Below are 14,827 nucleotides of genomic sequence, written 5' to 3'. Positions count from 1 at the left end.
CACTTTGTTAACTGTGCTCAATACAGAATAACTGTATGTGCGCACTCCCTCTGAAACCGTTTTGGAAAAATATATTTTCTATTTTATTCAGCTATATTCAATTCAATTGTATTCCTCTTACTATAAAATAATATAAAATAATGCCATAGGAATTATAAGCTAATCTTGTCCGCTAAATGAACTAGTGTAGCCTACAGTCATATTGCATAGCCAGATCAGGGCCTAACATAAGGGCCTAAATCAACAATGGACTAAAGAAACAAATACCAAAAGATGGTTTTTGGGTGGAGTTTTCCTTTAATTCATCTGTTCGTGCCACTGAGATTTTGTTGGGTATAGTTTTTACAGTCCATCACCACCACTGACTGAATGATTAGCTATGTAGACCCATTAACAATGTTGTTATATAATCATTTACTTCGCTTATATACACCAATACTGACCTGCAATTAAACAAAAAGTATTTAGCTAGATAAAAGCAATATTTGTTATTCTATATTCTGCTATTATGTACAATAATAACAGATATTTTGAAATGTTCTAACCTGAAACGCCACCTGGTGGGGACCAAACATAATGTTTACCAATAATTCACTGGTAAACAGGGAGTGTACGTTGAAAATGCTACAACAGAGGAACCTGCGGGTAAAACACTCTGATAAAAGCATATGGATTGGTATTATATTAACTTAAATTGAGGGATGGTTAGATTTACTCTAAATATCTAAGTTAGTATTCAGTCATTCAACCTGGTCAATCAGAGGGAGTATGTTTTGATTTTCTAGCTAACGTTAGCTACATGGTTAACGTTAAATGCCTTCATGATGAGACAACCGCCTTTCCATGTCATTTGAATGTAGCTAGTGCTGGTGGTAACGTTACAACACCAGGCTGAGTCCACACTCAGCATTATTTGTCGGTTGTTTCCAAATTTTTAAAAAGGTAGCTAGTGACCAAATATACTAGCTAAGTTTGTGAACGAATAGCTACAGACAGTAGCTTCTAGTCGTCTAGCCAAAGCAAATTTGCAGACTTGTTGGGATTTCCCTTCGCTGTGGTTACCATTAGTCACCAGGCTCAGATTTAACGCTGCTGCAGTCAGAGAAACATCATGGTAAGTATCGTATACTATCTAAATCAAGATACGAGTATTTTATCACAAGTCTCCTAATACATTATTGGTCATTCTGCAAGATTAACCCTCTTAAAATGTAATAGTGCTCAGTATAGGTTGTTGAGAGCTAGATAATTCCCCACAACAAGATAGCTTTTAGTTGAAGCTTAGTTTATTCAAGTGCCAGTCACCCCATTGACTGCAGTGAACTTTGTTTTAAAAACCCTAACCTGGGTGGGTATAATTTATTGAACGTTCCAACAGGAATCTGTTCCAGAAACTTCGTAAATAACAAGGTTGCCAACAAACAACGCATACAAAGTTGTATAGCGGCCGAATAAGATAGCCCACTCCCTACCGGGTATGTCATTAAGTTTTTCACTCATCACGTTTATTCCGAAAAATGTCTTTCCTCACTCTGGTAGCCTATGGACAAACATTAAGAATAAGCAATGTGGTGAGTTGATGCCTATTCGACAGCTAGTTAGCAAGGTGACTTTATCGTGCTACTTTGTATGCGTTGTTTGGCAATCTTGTACGAAGTTTTTGGAACAGATTCCTGTTGGAAAGTTCCACAAATTAAACCCACCCCCTATCCTGTGTTCCTAATCGATACAGTCTAAACAGAAGAAAGGACAGAAGAGTAAGTCCCTCTGATGTTGTTATTTACCCATTTAAATCCTGCACAATAAAACTTGAATGGAGCTCACAGATTCATTCAATATGATGTTTTTGTACTACAGGTTCAATTGATGATATGTTAGGAGACCTGTTGGGAGATGATGGTATGTGATTACATCCCTACAACAGATCTATGACAATTCAAAATGACAAATCATTAGTATAATATACTGCAAGTACACACTGTGTAGTGATGGTAAAGTTGTCCTGTTATTTGTACAGATTTCCCAGTGAAGGCCAAAGCTCTGGCCCGTGAAGCAGGCAGACTAGGACCTCCTCTACCATCACGCAGTGGAAAACAGTGAGTTAACTGGGACTGAAAAAATGTACTGCCAGATCAGAGAGTAGTCTCAACTCTTTCTTGACCATTTAGACAGAGGATACTGTCAGTCTGCTTGCTAATTCTATGCGTTTTGGTTCTCCAGCTCACTATTGGGCGACGACTTCTTCAGCAAACTGGCCGAGGAAGCTGAAAATGAGGTGAGTTGGCAGGTCATACATTAAGTATGGCAGGGAGGCTGTTGACTGTTTTCCATATACATCTTTTATATTCACTTCCAATCCAGGGCTCTGATGTTTCTGAGGCTGATCCCACAGCCTTACTGGAGAGCATGAAGGTAATGATGCCTTGTTCTAATGACGCCTCCCCAGGGAGTAAGACTCCAGGCTTTATGTGTGAACGTTCATAACCCAGCTATGTCTGTTCTATCCTTACATAGGACATAGATGATATGGACGCTGATCTCTTTGGATCAAAGAAAAAGCCCAGTTCAGCCCCAGCTCAGAGTAAAGGCTCCGGCATTGGAGGACCTACGAAAAATCCTCCTAAATCAGGAAACAAGTTAAAAGGAGGAGGAATCTCAGATGAGCTACACATTGAGGAGAAGAAGCCAAGTTCTGCTCCTGCATCGACAGCACGTGGCTACAAGAGGTTCAGCTTCACTGGTGAGGTGACTGTCCTGTCTGGGTCTTTGGCTAGTCTGGCTACACCATTGGTTATCAATGACCCGGGCCACCAAATTAGTATTAATACAATGCAAATATACATAATTGTACATTATTTCTTCCTATTGCTGCATTGCTTCAGATGATGATGATGATGTTCTTGCCCCAACAACTAACACAAAAGGTACCAAAGCTAACAGTTGGACCCATGTATAGACCACAAAATATCAGGTCAACTGTAAAATCCATTAGAGTGGCCCTAAGTGTAGAGTTCTTAACACACCATAAAGCATATTAATATCAAAACAGAATCCCCAGCTCTGGTATCATATCTGTTGTCTACAGACTTTGATGACCCTTTGGCTGACCTGTTAGATAATCTACCCATAGAAGACAAAAATGAGCCAAAAATCATCAAAAAAGCTCCTCCAGAAAGATCAGTGCTGCCCCCAGACTCCCCTATCATAAAGAAACAGGTTGGTGAACCTTTTTGTGTGTTTTATTTGTGAATTTATACATTGTAACATACCCAAAAGAAGAGCGAGCCAGAATGTATCAAATGCATATATTTCTCCTGTAGCCTCACCAGCTCCAGTTCCAAAGAAGCGGGACGAGCTTACGTTTGATGACGACGAGGATGACCTAATGGATGCATTGGGGTTTGGGGAGAGGCCCAAAGAGAGCCCTAAGAAGAATGAGACCGTGCTCATACCAAAGAACGAGAGGTAGGGTCTCAAATGCCTCAGTCAACATCATCAGTTCCAACCAAGGCTATCACAAAACCTATGGACTATGATAAACCCAACAAAAAGTTCATTGGAAATGCACCCTCCCTGTTCCTCTGCGCTGACTGTCTCTAGCAGCAGTGAGCTCCCTCAAAGAGCACGCACCAGGCTAGATGAGATTCTGGGGCGTGGGACGTCCCCTCGCCTTCTGGAGCGCCCTCTAACAGGGGAGACAAAGGACCCTCCGCAGGAGCAGGAAAAGCAGAAACATCATCAGGAGACCCCCACTACTAAAGGTAGCTAACACTCCATGTTTTTGTATTTAAAGTGTGATATGGTATTCTTGAATGAAATGAGAGTTGATGTTTCCCTTTGTCAGACCCCTTCCTAGAAGAAGAGCTGACGTTTGGTTCCTATCAACCTACACTGGTCACTACACCTGAGGGACGCCACTCATGCAGACAGTCGGTCAGGTAAGTCAGAGCTCTAGTCCTCATAGTTTGTTTTGGTCAAAGCCTGGATCAACCAAGGTTGGGTCAATAAAACGTCCATCATATCTAGATATAATCTGAGTTCCTGAAGATTATCTATGTAAGTTAATGGACCAGAGTGTATGTCAAAGGAAATGGCCCACCATCTAAGATTAGCCACTCCTTTTCAGATTCTCCACTGAGGACAACAGTGCCTCTTCTCCTGAGAAGAAACTCAAACCCATCACCCCCACCACGCTCACCCCTACCTTCCCCCGACCTGCTGCAGACTGGCTGGGGCTCTCGCAGGTAGATGATGAGGAGGAGGAAGAGAAGGAAGAGCCCCCGCCTGTACCAGAACCCTTGAAGACCCCCTCCTCTTCGTCAGTGGGAAGCAAACCCTCCTCGTCTGGCAACCTCATTCCACAGCCATCGACAGAGACTCCATTGAGCAGGAAGAACACTCAATCATTCACACGGTCAAAGGAAAAGAGGACAACCCAGGAAGACTTTCTGGGGTTTGGAGACGAGGTGGATCTGGAGTCGTTTCTCAGGTAAGGCTATAGGACTAGGCTAGGACTAGGGTACTCTACATTGAAGGCTGGGTCATACTACTACAGTTCTAGAGAAACACCTACATTAGAAGCAACTGGTTACATCTCAGTATGTTGTCATTGGTTGTCTGTTACTTCCTCAGCAAACGTGGTTCTTCACCAGCTTCCAGGAGGAAAGATGCATCCACCCCCCAACAAGGAACCAGGGTATGATCAACCTTAATCTAAATAGCTGTGATGTATAATATCTACCACTGCAATATTGCCCCAATGTGCTATATGAGTTCTGGTGCTTTTGGACATTGAGGTCAGGATTATGTTCCTTCTCTTCAAGAGATTCTCATCTGACCAGGGAGCCCTCCCACAGACAGCCCAGCCCTACTGCTCATTCTACCCCAGTGAGAGAGGTCCTGTTCAGGCCTGGTATGTTACTCACTCCCATCTTAGAGGACCCAGCTAACCATGTCCCTTTTCCCTCTACGTTGTGCTATTCAACTTCTACCACACGGGAAGCATCTTTTATAACAAACGTCCCTTTCTAGTCATTTGGCTGACCCAGAGCCTACTAGAATGTCTATCCCTATCCCAACTGACCCTCCTGAGCAGACACAGGAAACCAATCACACATTCACTAGTGACCCAGCTGAGCCAATAGGGACAAAGAGTCATGCCCAGCCCTGACCAGCTCATTCCACTGCCGAAGAAACTATCAGGCAGAATTCGCACACAGACCACACCCCTCACTCACCAACACCTAAGACCCGTACTGAGCTTGTCTCACATCCACAACCCACAGTCTTGTCAAAGGCACACATCAGCTCTCCACTCCCCACAGATACCAGTCCACTCATCTCTTCCACAATCCCCCACAATAGTCATCCAAAATCCGCCCACCAAACCTCAACCTTTCTCTTCCTCTCAACTAGTCTCCCCCTTTCTATCCACAGCTGTGTCTGCTAGAGTAGGCTTCTATCCTGACCAGACCCCAGACCCCTCTCCCCTGCCAACCTCAATCACAGGGAGCCAGGATGGCCAAGTCAAGCAGAGCTGCCCCCTAACTACCCTGCCCAGCCATGGCAGTCTGTCTGGCCCCATGCCCCATGCTATGATGCCTGGCTCAATGCGGTGTAGGTACTCTTAGGGAAACATAGGGATGGATAGCTTATGGACAGTAGTCATTTGAATAACTTTCTAACTGTATTCATATTTCTAATAGTTATGCCTCTAGTTTCTTATCAATCACTGGCATTGATGATGGGCAGATTGTCCTGATTGACACATACTGTTCTTGGTTTCCCAGTGCCACAGCAAAGCCAGATGCAGAACACTGCACCAGCTGTCCAACCACAGGTATGTAGAGGCTTTTCTATTTTTCATTTATATGCCCTGTTGTCATTATGGATGATTTGTTTGGAAACCATAAGTCACTTATTTCATTATTTAACTCTTCCTCTCTTTTAAACAGATGTCTCTTTCAGCCAACAGTTTGCAACAGCTCTTACTACAACAGCAGCAGGTAAAACAATTCTCCAATCACAATTACCTTTTCATTTGATGGAAACACTTCCCCATTCATTTGTTTTTACTAATGTGAACACAGATAACTCAGGTTTTATCAGATGTTCTCTTTTGAGAGTCTTCGTTAACTTTACTTTGGTATCCGTCTCTGACCGTAGTTGGCGTCCCAGCTGCTGGGGTTAGGGGGAGCTGTGGATGTAGCTGAGCTGCAGAGACAGAAGAGAGACACTGAGAAGCAGAATGGACATCTAGCTTTACAGGCCCGCATCATCAAACTGGAGGGACAGGTATCTATCAACTGTCTTTTTGACAGTGCTCTTCCTCTTTCTGCCACTTCCATAAACAACATTCAGCTCTGAAAACTGCGTCTTCTCTTCCAGGTGAGATCTCTACAGCAGGAGCTAGACCAGAACCAGATGTTGCTGGAGAGTGTTCAGCAGAGACACAAGCAGGACACTGAGCTCATGGAGAACACACACAGGTATGACAGGAGCTCGGAGACCTATAGAGGTCCTGCCACCACCACTGAATCACTACCTCTTTACCCAAAAGAATGTGTGTGCATCCACCAGGGCTCGTGTGAAGCTGCTTGACGATTCCGTGGCACAGCGAGAATCACGGGCACGACAGGAATGCGAGGACCTAGCTGAGCACCTAGCCACGGTCACACATATAGCTGAACAGGAGTGTATGAAGCTGCAGGCACAGCACCAGCGCAGACTGGCCCAAACCCAGCAGGACAGAGACCGAGAGGTGGAGAGACTCAGAGACCTACAGAGGTAGGGGGCTGCAAGATACCACATTAGAGAACAAGAGATGCCTGTATTTTCTCCCTAAAGCCCAGCTATTTTCACTGCTTGTGGATAAAATAATGTATGTTATCTTTATATTTCCATAATGTTTCTTAATTTTTATTTGCTCTGTCACGGTTTACTTCCTCTAGGAAGTCTATTTGAGATGAAGAAAGACCACGAGGATCAGGTCCAGAGGCTGAAGAGATTGAAGGATGAGGAGATTGATGCTGTGACCAGTGCCACATCACAAACCAGGTCAAACATGCATTTCTACTCAATACTCATTTTTAACCATACTCTGCTAAATCTCTGACCGTTGCATAAGAATTATACAGAGGACATGCTACATGTAACCAAACTTGTAACTTACTACAGTTGACATCATATTAGCATCTCTCATTCTGTGTATTGGTGTTGTAGGTCCCTGACAGTGGTGATTGAGCAGATGGAGCATGCTGGGGGACCTTTCGTCTCGGGTGGAGAGCACCCATGAGAACACTGCCCAGGGGCTGGAGCAGGGGGCACGGCAGAGAGACGAACAGCTCCGAGGTATCATACCACTACTCAGTTTTCTGAAAAGAAAACAATGATTTTCATAATACAGTAGTTTCTATTTATTTTCCCTTCAGTCAGTGAGAATGACATTGTGAAAGTCAGCTTGTCTACTCGTTTCAGTGATGCAAGACCGTCTGGGCCAGCAGCAGAGGGCCATGGCAGAAGAGAGAACAAGGCTCAAAGAAGTCATCGCCAAGATGGACACCCAGCTGGCTGAGCAGCAGAGGCAACTAGAGAAGGTCAGGAGTCACTGAGGTTAGGTCTTTGTTGACTGTGCTTCTGTGACAGGTCGTCATTGTAAATACGATTCTTAATTGACTTGTATAAATACAAATGTTGCCATGTCACTCTGGAAGAAAATAGGATTGTAAAGGAAAACATGTCTTGAGTGACTTCATTTGAGGTCTTGTGTGTGTCAACACAGGGCTCCAGACTAACGTTTTCTGTTGGTGGCACCACGCCCCTAATTTTTTACAATTTGGCACCATCTTATAAAATCATTCACAATGCTTTATTATCATATATGCAGTCACTTTAACTATACATCCATGTACATACTTCCTCAATTGGGCTGGCCAACCAGTGCCCCCGCACATTGGCTAACCGGGCTATCTGCATTGTGTCCCACCCACCAACCCCTCTTTTAAGCTACTGCTACTCTCTCTTCATGTATGCATAGTCACTTTAACCATATGTACATACAACCTCAGCCTGACTAACCGGTGTCTGTATATAGCCTCGCTACTTTTATAGCCTTTCTTTACTTACCTATTATTCACCTAATACAGTTTTGCTCTATTGGTTAGTGAAATGCTTACTTACAGGCTCTAAGGTCTACAGTTGTGGCCAAAAGTTGAATGACACATTATTTTCCACAAAGTTTGCTGCTTCAGTGTCTAGATATTTTTGGCAGATGATACTATGGAATACTGAAGAATAATTACAAGCATTTTATAAGTGTCAAAGGCTTTTATTAACAATTACATGAAGTTGATGCAAAGAGTCAATATTAGCAGTGTTGACCCTTCTTTTTTAAGACCTCTGCAATCTGCCCTGGCATGCTGTCAATTAACTTCTGGGCCACATCCTGACTGATGGCAGCCCATTCTTGCATAATCAATGAGTTTGTGGGTTTTTGTTTGTCCACCCGCCTCTTGAGGATTGACCACAAATTCTCAATGCGATTAAGGTCTGGGGAGTTTCCTGGCCATGGACCCAAAATACAGTGCCTTGCGAAAGTATTCGGCCCCCTTGAACTTTGCGAACTTTTGCCACATTTCAGGCTTCAAACATAGATATAAAACTGTATTTTTTCGTGAAGAATCAACAACAAGTGGGACACAATCATGAAGTGGAATGACATTTATTGGATATTTCAAACTTTAACAAATCAAAAACTGAAAAATTGGGTGTGCAAAATTATTCAGCCCCTTTACTTTCAGTGCAGCAAACTCTCTCCAGAAGTTCAGTGAGGATCTCTGAATGATCCAATGTTGACCTAAATGACTAATGATGATAAATACAATCCACCTGTGTGTAATCAAGTCTCCGTATAAATGCACCTGCACTGTGATAGTCTCAGAGGTCCGTTAAAAGCGCAGAGAGCATCATGAAGTACAAGGAACACACCAGGCAGGTCCGAGATACTGTTGTGAAGAAGTTTAAAGCCGGATTTGGATACAAAAAGATTTCCCAAGCTTTAAACATCCCAAGGAGCACTGTGCAAGCGATAATATTGAAATGGAAGGAGTATCAGACCACTGCAAATCTACCAAGACCTGGCCGTCCCTCTAAACTTTCAGCTCATACAAGGAGAAGACTGATCAGAGATGCAGCCAAGAGGCCCATGATCACTCTGGATGAACTGCAGAGATCTACAGCTGAGGTGGGAGACTCTGTCCATAGGACAACAATCAGTCGTATATTGCACAAATCTGGCCTTTATGGAAGAGTGGCAAGAAGAAAGCAATTTCTTAAAGATATCCATAAAAAGTGTCGTTTAAAGTTTGCCACAAGCCACCTGGGAGACACACCAAACATGTGGAAGAAGGTGCTCTGGTCAGATGAAACCAAAATTGAACTTTTTGGCAACAATGCAAAACGTTATGTTTGGCGTAAAAGCAACACAGCAGAACACACCATCCCCAATGTCAAACATGGTGGTGGCAGCATCATGGTTTGGGCCTGCTTTTCTTCAGCAGGGACAGGGAAGATGGATGGAGCCAAATACAGGACCATTCTAGAAGAAAACCTGATGGAGTCTGCAGAAGACCTGAGACTGGGACGGAGATTTGTCTTCCAACAAGACAATGATCCAAAACATAAAGCAAAATCTACAATGGAATGGTTCAAAAATAAACATATCCAGGTGTTAGAATGGCCAAGTCAAAGTCCAGACCTGAATCCAATCGAGAATCTGTGGAAAGAACTGAAAACTGCTGTTCACAAATGCTCTCCATCCAACCTCACTGAGCTCGAGCTGTTTTGCAAAGAGGAATGGGAAAAAATTTCAGTCTCTCGATGTGCAAAACTGATAGAGACATACCCCAAGCGACTTACAGCTGTAATCGCAGCAAAAGGTGGCGCTACAAAGTATTAACTTAAGGGGGATGAATAATTTTGCACACCCAATTTTTCAGTTTTTGATTTGTTAAACTTTGAAATATCCAATAAATGTCGTTCCACTTCATGATTGTGTCCCACTTGTTGTTGATTCTTCACAAAAAAAATACAGTTTTATATCTTTATGTTTGAAGCCTGAAATGTGGCAAAAGGTCGCAAAGTTCAAGGGGGCCGAATACTTTCGCAAGGCACTGTATCTGTATGTTTTGTTCCCCAAGCCACTTAGTTATCACTTTTGCCTTATGGCAAGGTGCTCCATCATGCTGGAAAAGGCATTGTTTGTCACCAAACTATTCTTGGATGGTTGGGAGAAGTTGCTCTCAGAGGATGTTTTGGTACCATTCTTTATTCATGGCTGTGTTCTTAGGCAAAATTGTGAGTGAGCCCGCTCTCTTGGCTGAGAAGCAACCATGTTTGACAGAGAAAGAACAATGATTCTAAGCACCACCCTCCTTTTGAAGCTTCCCGTCTTATTTGAACTGAATCGTCATAAGAGTGATCTCCAGCCTTGTCCTCATCAACACTCACACCTGTGTTAAAAAGAGAATCACTGACATGTCAGCTGGTCCCTTTGTGGCAGGGCTGAAATGCAGTGGAAATGTTTTTTGGGGGTTTCAGTTCATTTAAGACAAAAAAGGGACTTTGTAATTAATCTGATGATTTCATAACATTCTGGGGTATAGGCAAATTGCCATCGTACAAACTGAGGCAGCAGACTTCGAAAATGAATGTAATTCTCAACTTTTGGCCATGACTGTACACCTGTTGTATTCTGCACATGTGATAACTTTAAGTGTAACAGACATGTTATTCAATAAGTTACATGTCCAAGCAGGATTCAAATGTTTTATATGCGGCCTAATCCAGTGATGTCATGAATTGTTGGTTCACAAGTCAAAATAGGGCTCCAGAATATAGACATGAATGTACCTTCATCTTTGTGCGCCAATATTATGTAGGCCTAATTCAATTGCCGCTAATTCACCACCTAAGGAAACCCAAAACACATTAGCTAGATCTAAATACACACCTATTGCTAGAAGCATGCATTCATCTAACAGTAAAGGTAACGTCCTAAAAAACAGTGCACTTTGAGCTCAGTAATGATCATTAAATGTTATACCTACAGAAAGCAGAGACCCCTCCATTTTTAACATAACTAGCTTGCTTCCAACGTGATTTTCACCGCAAATGCATGAGGTTCGTTCATTACAGCATCCAGTGGCACAGCAGACATGAGGTTAATGCACTTCACTGTTGAACAACTTCATGGTTTTATCCACCCCAAAATGGAATGTTTTGATTGAGGTGACCAGGTAGAATGTGCAGCTCACACCAGTGCCACCAATAAGATGTACTTGTACAGCCAAATCAATATTATATTCACGAGAGGTTGTCTTGAGTTGCATAAATAGTTAACGTTTCCTTCCATTTCTCCAGAATGTTAAATATGACGATTGTGTTGTAGGAGCGCTGGAGAGTGAATGCAGAGCACGCTAAGGCCGACTCATCTCAGCGAGGCCTGGACAAGGAGAGACGCTCTTTAATTCAGCATGGAGAGAGCAAAATACATATACTGAGGGAGAAGTGGTTCAAGACATCCACCAGATCCCTACTCAAGTGTTTCCCAACCCTGGTCCTCAAGTACCCCCTACAGTACACCTGATTTAACTAATCATCAAGCCCTGAATGATGTGTCAGGTTGGTGGTACTGGAGGACCAGGGTTGGGAAACAGACTTTGAAGACCCCTCCATGTCTAGAGTGCCTTGTTGGAGGAGCAGCAGCAGGTAATGTAATGCTGTGCAGAGGAGAGAAGGAAGCTGGCGGCTGAGTGGACCCAGTTCCACACCCAGGAGAAGCAGAGGCAGGACCGAGCAGAGCAGGAGGCCAGCCGGGCACTGGAGAGGGATGCTCACAGAGAGGGCTCCATCATCAGCATGGCACCGGTACTGCAGACTAGGGGCTAAGATAGGAAAAGAGGCTTGTATGTCTAGCATTGTCGCATGCAAAATGCCAGAGTTTTACCATGTTCAGGCAATGGAGTTTACCTAACCCAATCGTCATTACATTTCACTCACTTGATCTCAAGCAATTGAGATTTGCAGAGTTTTGAAACAGGCTGTCTTCTGTAATCACCAGGAACAGGTGGACCTGAAGCTGCGCGCTGGGGAGCTAAAGCAGCTGTAGCACGGGAGAGGGGGGCTCTGGAGAGACAGGAGGAACTGGACAGGCTGAGTGGTACAGGCCAGCAGCTGAAGACACGTGCCCAGGAGGTAGAGGCCTTCAGCAAGGTCTGGACCACAACCTCATCACTGTTAGCTAGCTATTGGGTTGACAACCAATGATTTATATACATTACTGTTGTATGCGATAGTGGAGGTAGCACAATGTTGTGACTGGGTGCCCTGCGGCGGTATTTGCAGCTGGCATCAGAAAAATATGAGGGGGAGAAGGCCCTACAGGAGTCCAGACAGGTAGAGACTGAGCATCAGACCAGGCTGAGGAGCATCCACTCCCAGATGGAATGGTTTCATTCCAGCCAGCCCTCCTATAGCACCTTTGAGTTGTGTACAAATCATATCCAGACTCATGGAAATGTTAGTGTATCAACTAACCATTTCCCCTTCTGCAGGAGAGCGTGAAGATGACTGAGCAGCGTAGAGCAATGGAGACTCAAGCACAGCCTCCCAATCACTTCTTCCCCTCAATATATGGCCCCTATATTCACAGGTGGGCTGAGCCTTTTACAAAACAAATTGTTAATTCGACAAATTAACACAGAACACATTTTACAATATTTTCAATACTGTAGACTTCAGACCGTTGTTGGCAGTACCTCAAATGGCCTCCACCAAGGCTATTTGCCAGCCCTCACCCGTTCTCCAGGCCAGGTTGGCCCTGCTCAGGCACACAGCAGAGAAGGTAATACATTACTAACCAAATCGAGTGCTTACATTACGGACAGTTTGAGCCAATTTGAGGGCCAACGCAGTTTACAACAGAAGTCAGCTTAAATTACTGTTGATGGTCTAGTAAAGATGGAAGCAGATTAGTTTCAAATCTTTATTGTAGATAAATGTACTTGATTTATCTTCTTAGGATCGTGACTTTCTGCAGGACGAGCAGTTCTTCCTGGACACACTCAAAGCACCTTACAATTCAGCCTTTCACACTGATTAACTGTGGAGCTTAAAGCCCTGTGACTTTCTGGTTTTAAGTACGCCATTAAACTTGACATTTTCTAATGTTTGCATTGAACTAGTTTTTTAGTCAGTCACTGATCATTCATTTGGTAAATTTCAGTTCTTGAGTCGGGTCCTTGGCACGTCTTTGACCCCATTACCTAAAATAAATAAAAACATCTAGTAAGCCAAGGAAGGGCTCCAACAGGCAACTGTTACCTTATAAAACCAGAAAGTGAATACATATGATCTCCCATCAAGCCTCAGGGGTTTCTATAAGTCAACACTGCTGTTCAGACAGGGATAACATGTTTCATCACAGGCTTGTTACCCTCTTCACATCTGCGCCACCATTAATCATACCATAAGACTAATTCAGTTCATGTAGTTAGTTACCTGATCCAATGGCATTACTTGCTGTATTTTCAGGGGTTCACATCCAGGTTGGCAGACCTGTAAAGAAGTTACATTAATTTGGTTCAATGCTACAATTGCCAAAAGCATGGTGACATTCAGGGCTGTGAATTTCTCAGAGCAGCTTTATCCAGCGTCAGTTATCGCATCAGACGGCACTTCCTATGCAGCCATTTCATCTCTGAAACCACAGTCACCATTATATCCACTGTAAAGTAAACCTAAAACCTAGTTGAGCACTTACCAATTAACTGTCCTCTTGACCCACCGGCACTATAAACATTTGAAATTTTAATACATGTTCATCATGGTAATACTTTAATGAATCATTATCCTACAATATGAATCTCCCATCAAGTCTCAGGGGTTTCTATAGGTCAACACTGTTGTTCAGACAGGGATAACTTGTATCAGACTTGTTACTACACCCCCCACAGATTGAACACCAATCTGACCACTTAATGTCAAAAGTAGTGGTTACCTGCTCACATGGGAGTGACTTCATTGGAACATTTATGGGATCACACCCAGGTTGGCAGACCTGTAAAGAAATTACCATGTTTGGTTCGAATTAGCACAACTGTCAAATGCCGTTCAAACGGCTCTGAAAGGTGCCGACAAAGATCAGACGGATACATAGCTAACCACATACAATCTACAGTGGAAACAATGTTTCCGCGCTAGTAAATTAATCATAAGTCTGCCGCAAATGTTGACGCAGACCACGTTCCCACACCTCAGGCGACCTGCACCAGTGATTACTAAAAACCCCAACTAACTAAAACCCGTTAAGTGATAAGGAAAATCAGGTAACGTATGTTCGAACCTGATCTACAGAAACACCAGGGTTCTGAATGTAATTTAAACAGGCCAGGCCTAGACGTTGTCAGAAAGTTAGCTAGCCATGTGGCTAGCAGTTAGCGAGCTACCTCCTTTTGCACATGGCTAACAGTGGTTACTTACAATTTACACTCATGGTGGCTGGTTGACACTGGAGTTCGTAGTGTCTTTTAAGCATTTTGCTATGAGTTGGTGCAGATAGTTATCCCCCCCAAAAAAAAAAATTCAGCCCGCCACATATTCTCACATATTCTCTACAGTACATACGTTCGAAAGACTGGAATTGTGCTTAGGGTAGGTATTTATACATTTCATACGTCATACCAATCTTGTGACCAATCTTGGACCAGTAGGGAGTGGGGTTTGAATTTCCAGGGGCAGACCTCAAGTGGAGCACATATCAGGAAGGCTA

General features: G+C 43.4%; 1 protein-coding gene, 1 long non-coding RNA gene, 1 other non-coding gene and 1 pseudogene across 6 annotated transcripts; 2 read left to right on the top strand and 2 right to left on the bottom strand.

Moving 5' to 3' along the window:
• Positions 1 to 582: 582 nt before the first annotated feature.
• Positions 583 to 7,056, top strand: LOC110538977 (fas-binding factor 1 homolog; annotated as a pseudogene). The gene is made up of 21 exons (XR_016485346.1): positions 583 to 1,114; positions 1,733 to 1,757; positions 1,858 to 1,899; positions 2,018 to 2,096; positions 2,221 to 2,275; positions 2,362 to 2,412; positions 2,515 to 2,744; positions 2,881 to 2,924; positions 3,086 to 3,220; positions 3,321 to 3,465; positions 3,604 to 3,761; positions 3,845 to 3,938; positions 4,127 to 4,489; positions 4,633 to 4,696; positions 4,824 to 4,912; positions 5,790 to 5,839; positions 5,955 to 6,005; positions 6,166 to 6,294; positions 6,388 to 6,488; positions 6,580 to 6,786; positions 6,951 to 7,056. The product of XR_016485346.1 is annotated as a fas-binding factor 1 homolog (transcript).
• Positions 7,057 to 7,223: 167 nt separating this feature from the next.
• LOC149979405 (fas-binding factor 1 homolog) lies at positions 7,224 to 13,224 on the top strand. Of its 3 annotated transcripts, XM_090193682.1 has the most exons (5): positions 7,224 to 7,350; positions 7,477 to 7,611; positions 11,447 to 11,925; positions 12,119 to 12,270; positions 12,612 to 13,224. In XM_090193682.1, exons 1-2 carry the CDS (start codon positions 7,254 to 7,256, stop codon positions 7,608 to 7,610), a joined length of 231 nt encoding a protein of 76 aa, XP_090049808.1. In that variant the 5' UTR covers positions 7,224 to 7,253; the 3' UTR covers position 7,611; positions 11,447 to 11,925; positions 12,119 to 12,270; positions 12,612 to 13,224. The 3 variants fall into 3 exon arrangements, with proteins under 3 accessions (XP_090049808.1, XP_090049806.1, XP_090049807.1); XM_090193680.1 differs by having other exon boundaries at positions 7,477 to 7,595; positions 12,119 to 13,224; XM_090193681.1 differs by having other exon boundaries at positions 12,119 to 13,224.
• On the bottom strand, positions 13,029 to 14,737 carry LOC149979404 (uncharacterized). The gene is made up of 5 exons (XR_016485347.1): positions 14,539 to 14,737; positions 14,057 to 14,116; positions 13,820 to 13,848; positions 13,558 to 13,614; positions 13,029 to 13,322 (listed from the first exon to the last, which is right to left on the bottom strand). It is a non-coding gene; the product is annotated as an uncharacterized LOC149979404 (long non-coding RNA).
• Positions 13,689 to 13,761, bottom strand: LOC118937919 (small nucleolar RNA SNORD49). The gene has a single exon (XR_005035328.1). It is a non-coding gene; the product is annotated as a small nucleolar RNA SNORD49 (small nucleolar RNA).
• Positions 14,738 to 14,827: the final 90 nt, after the last annotated feature.

The sequence above is a fragment of the Oncorhynchus mykiss genome, chromosome 12 (genome assembly GCF_057628025.1).
Source record: "Oncorhynchus mykiss isolate SJ-2025 chromosome 12, ASM5762802v1, whole genome shotgun sequence".
NCBI classification, from domain to species: domain Eukaryota; kingdom Metazoa; phylum Chordata; class Actinopteri; order Salmoniformes; family Salmonidae; genus Oncorhynchus; species Oncorhynchus mykiss.
This window is presented reverse-complemented; position numbering and strand designations above follow the sequence as displayed.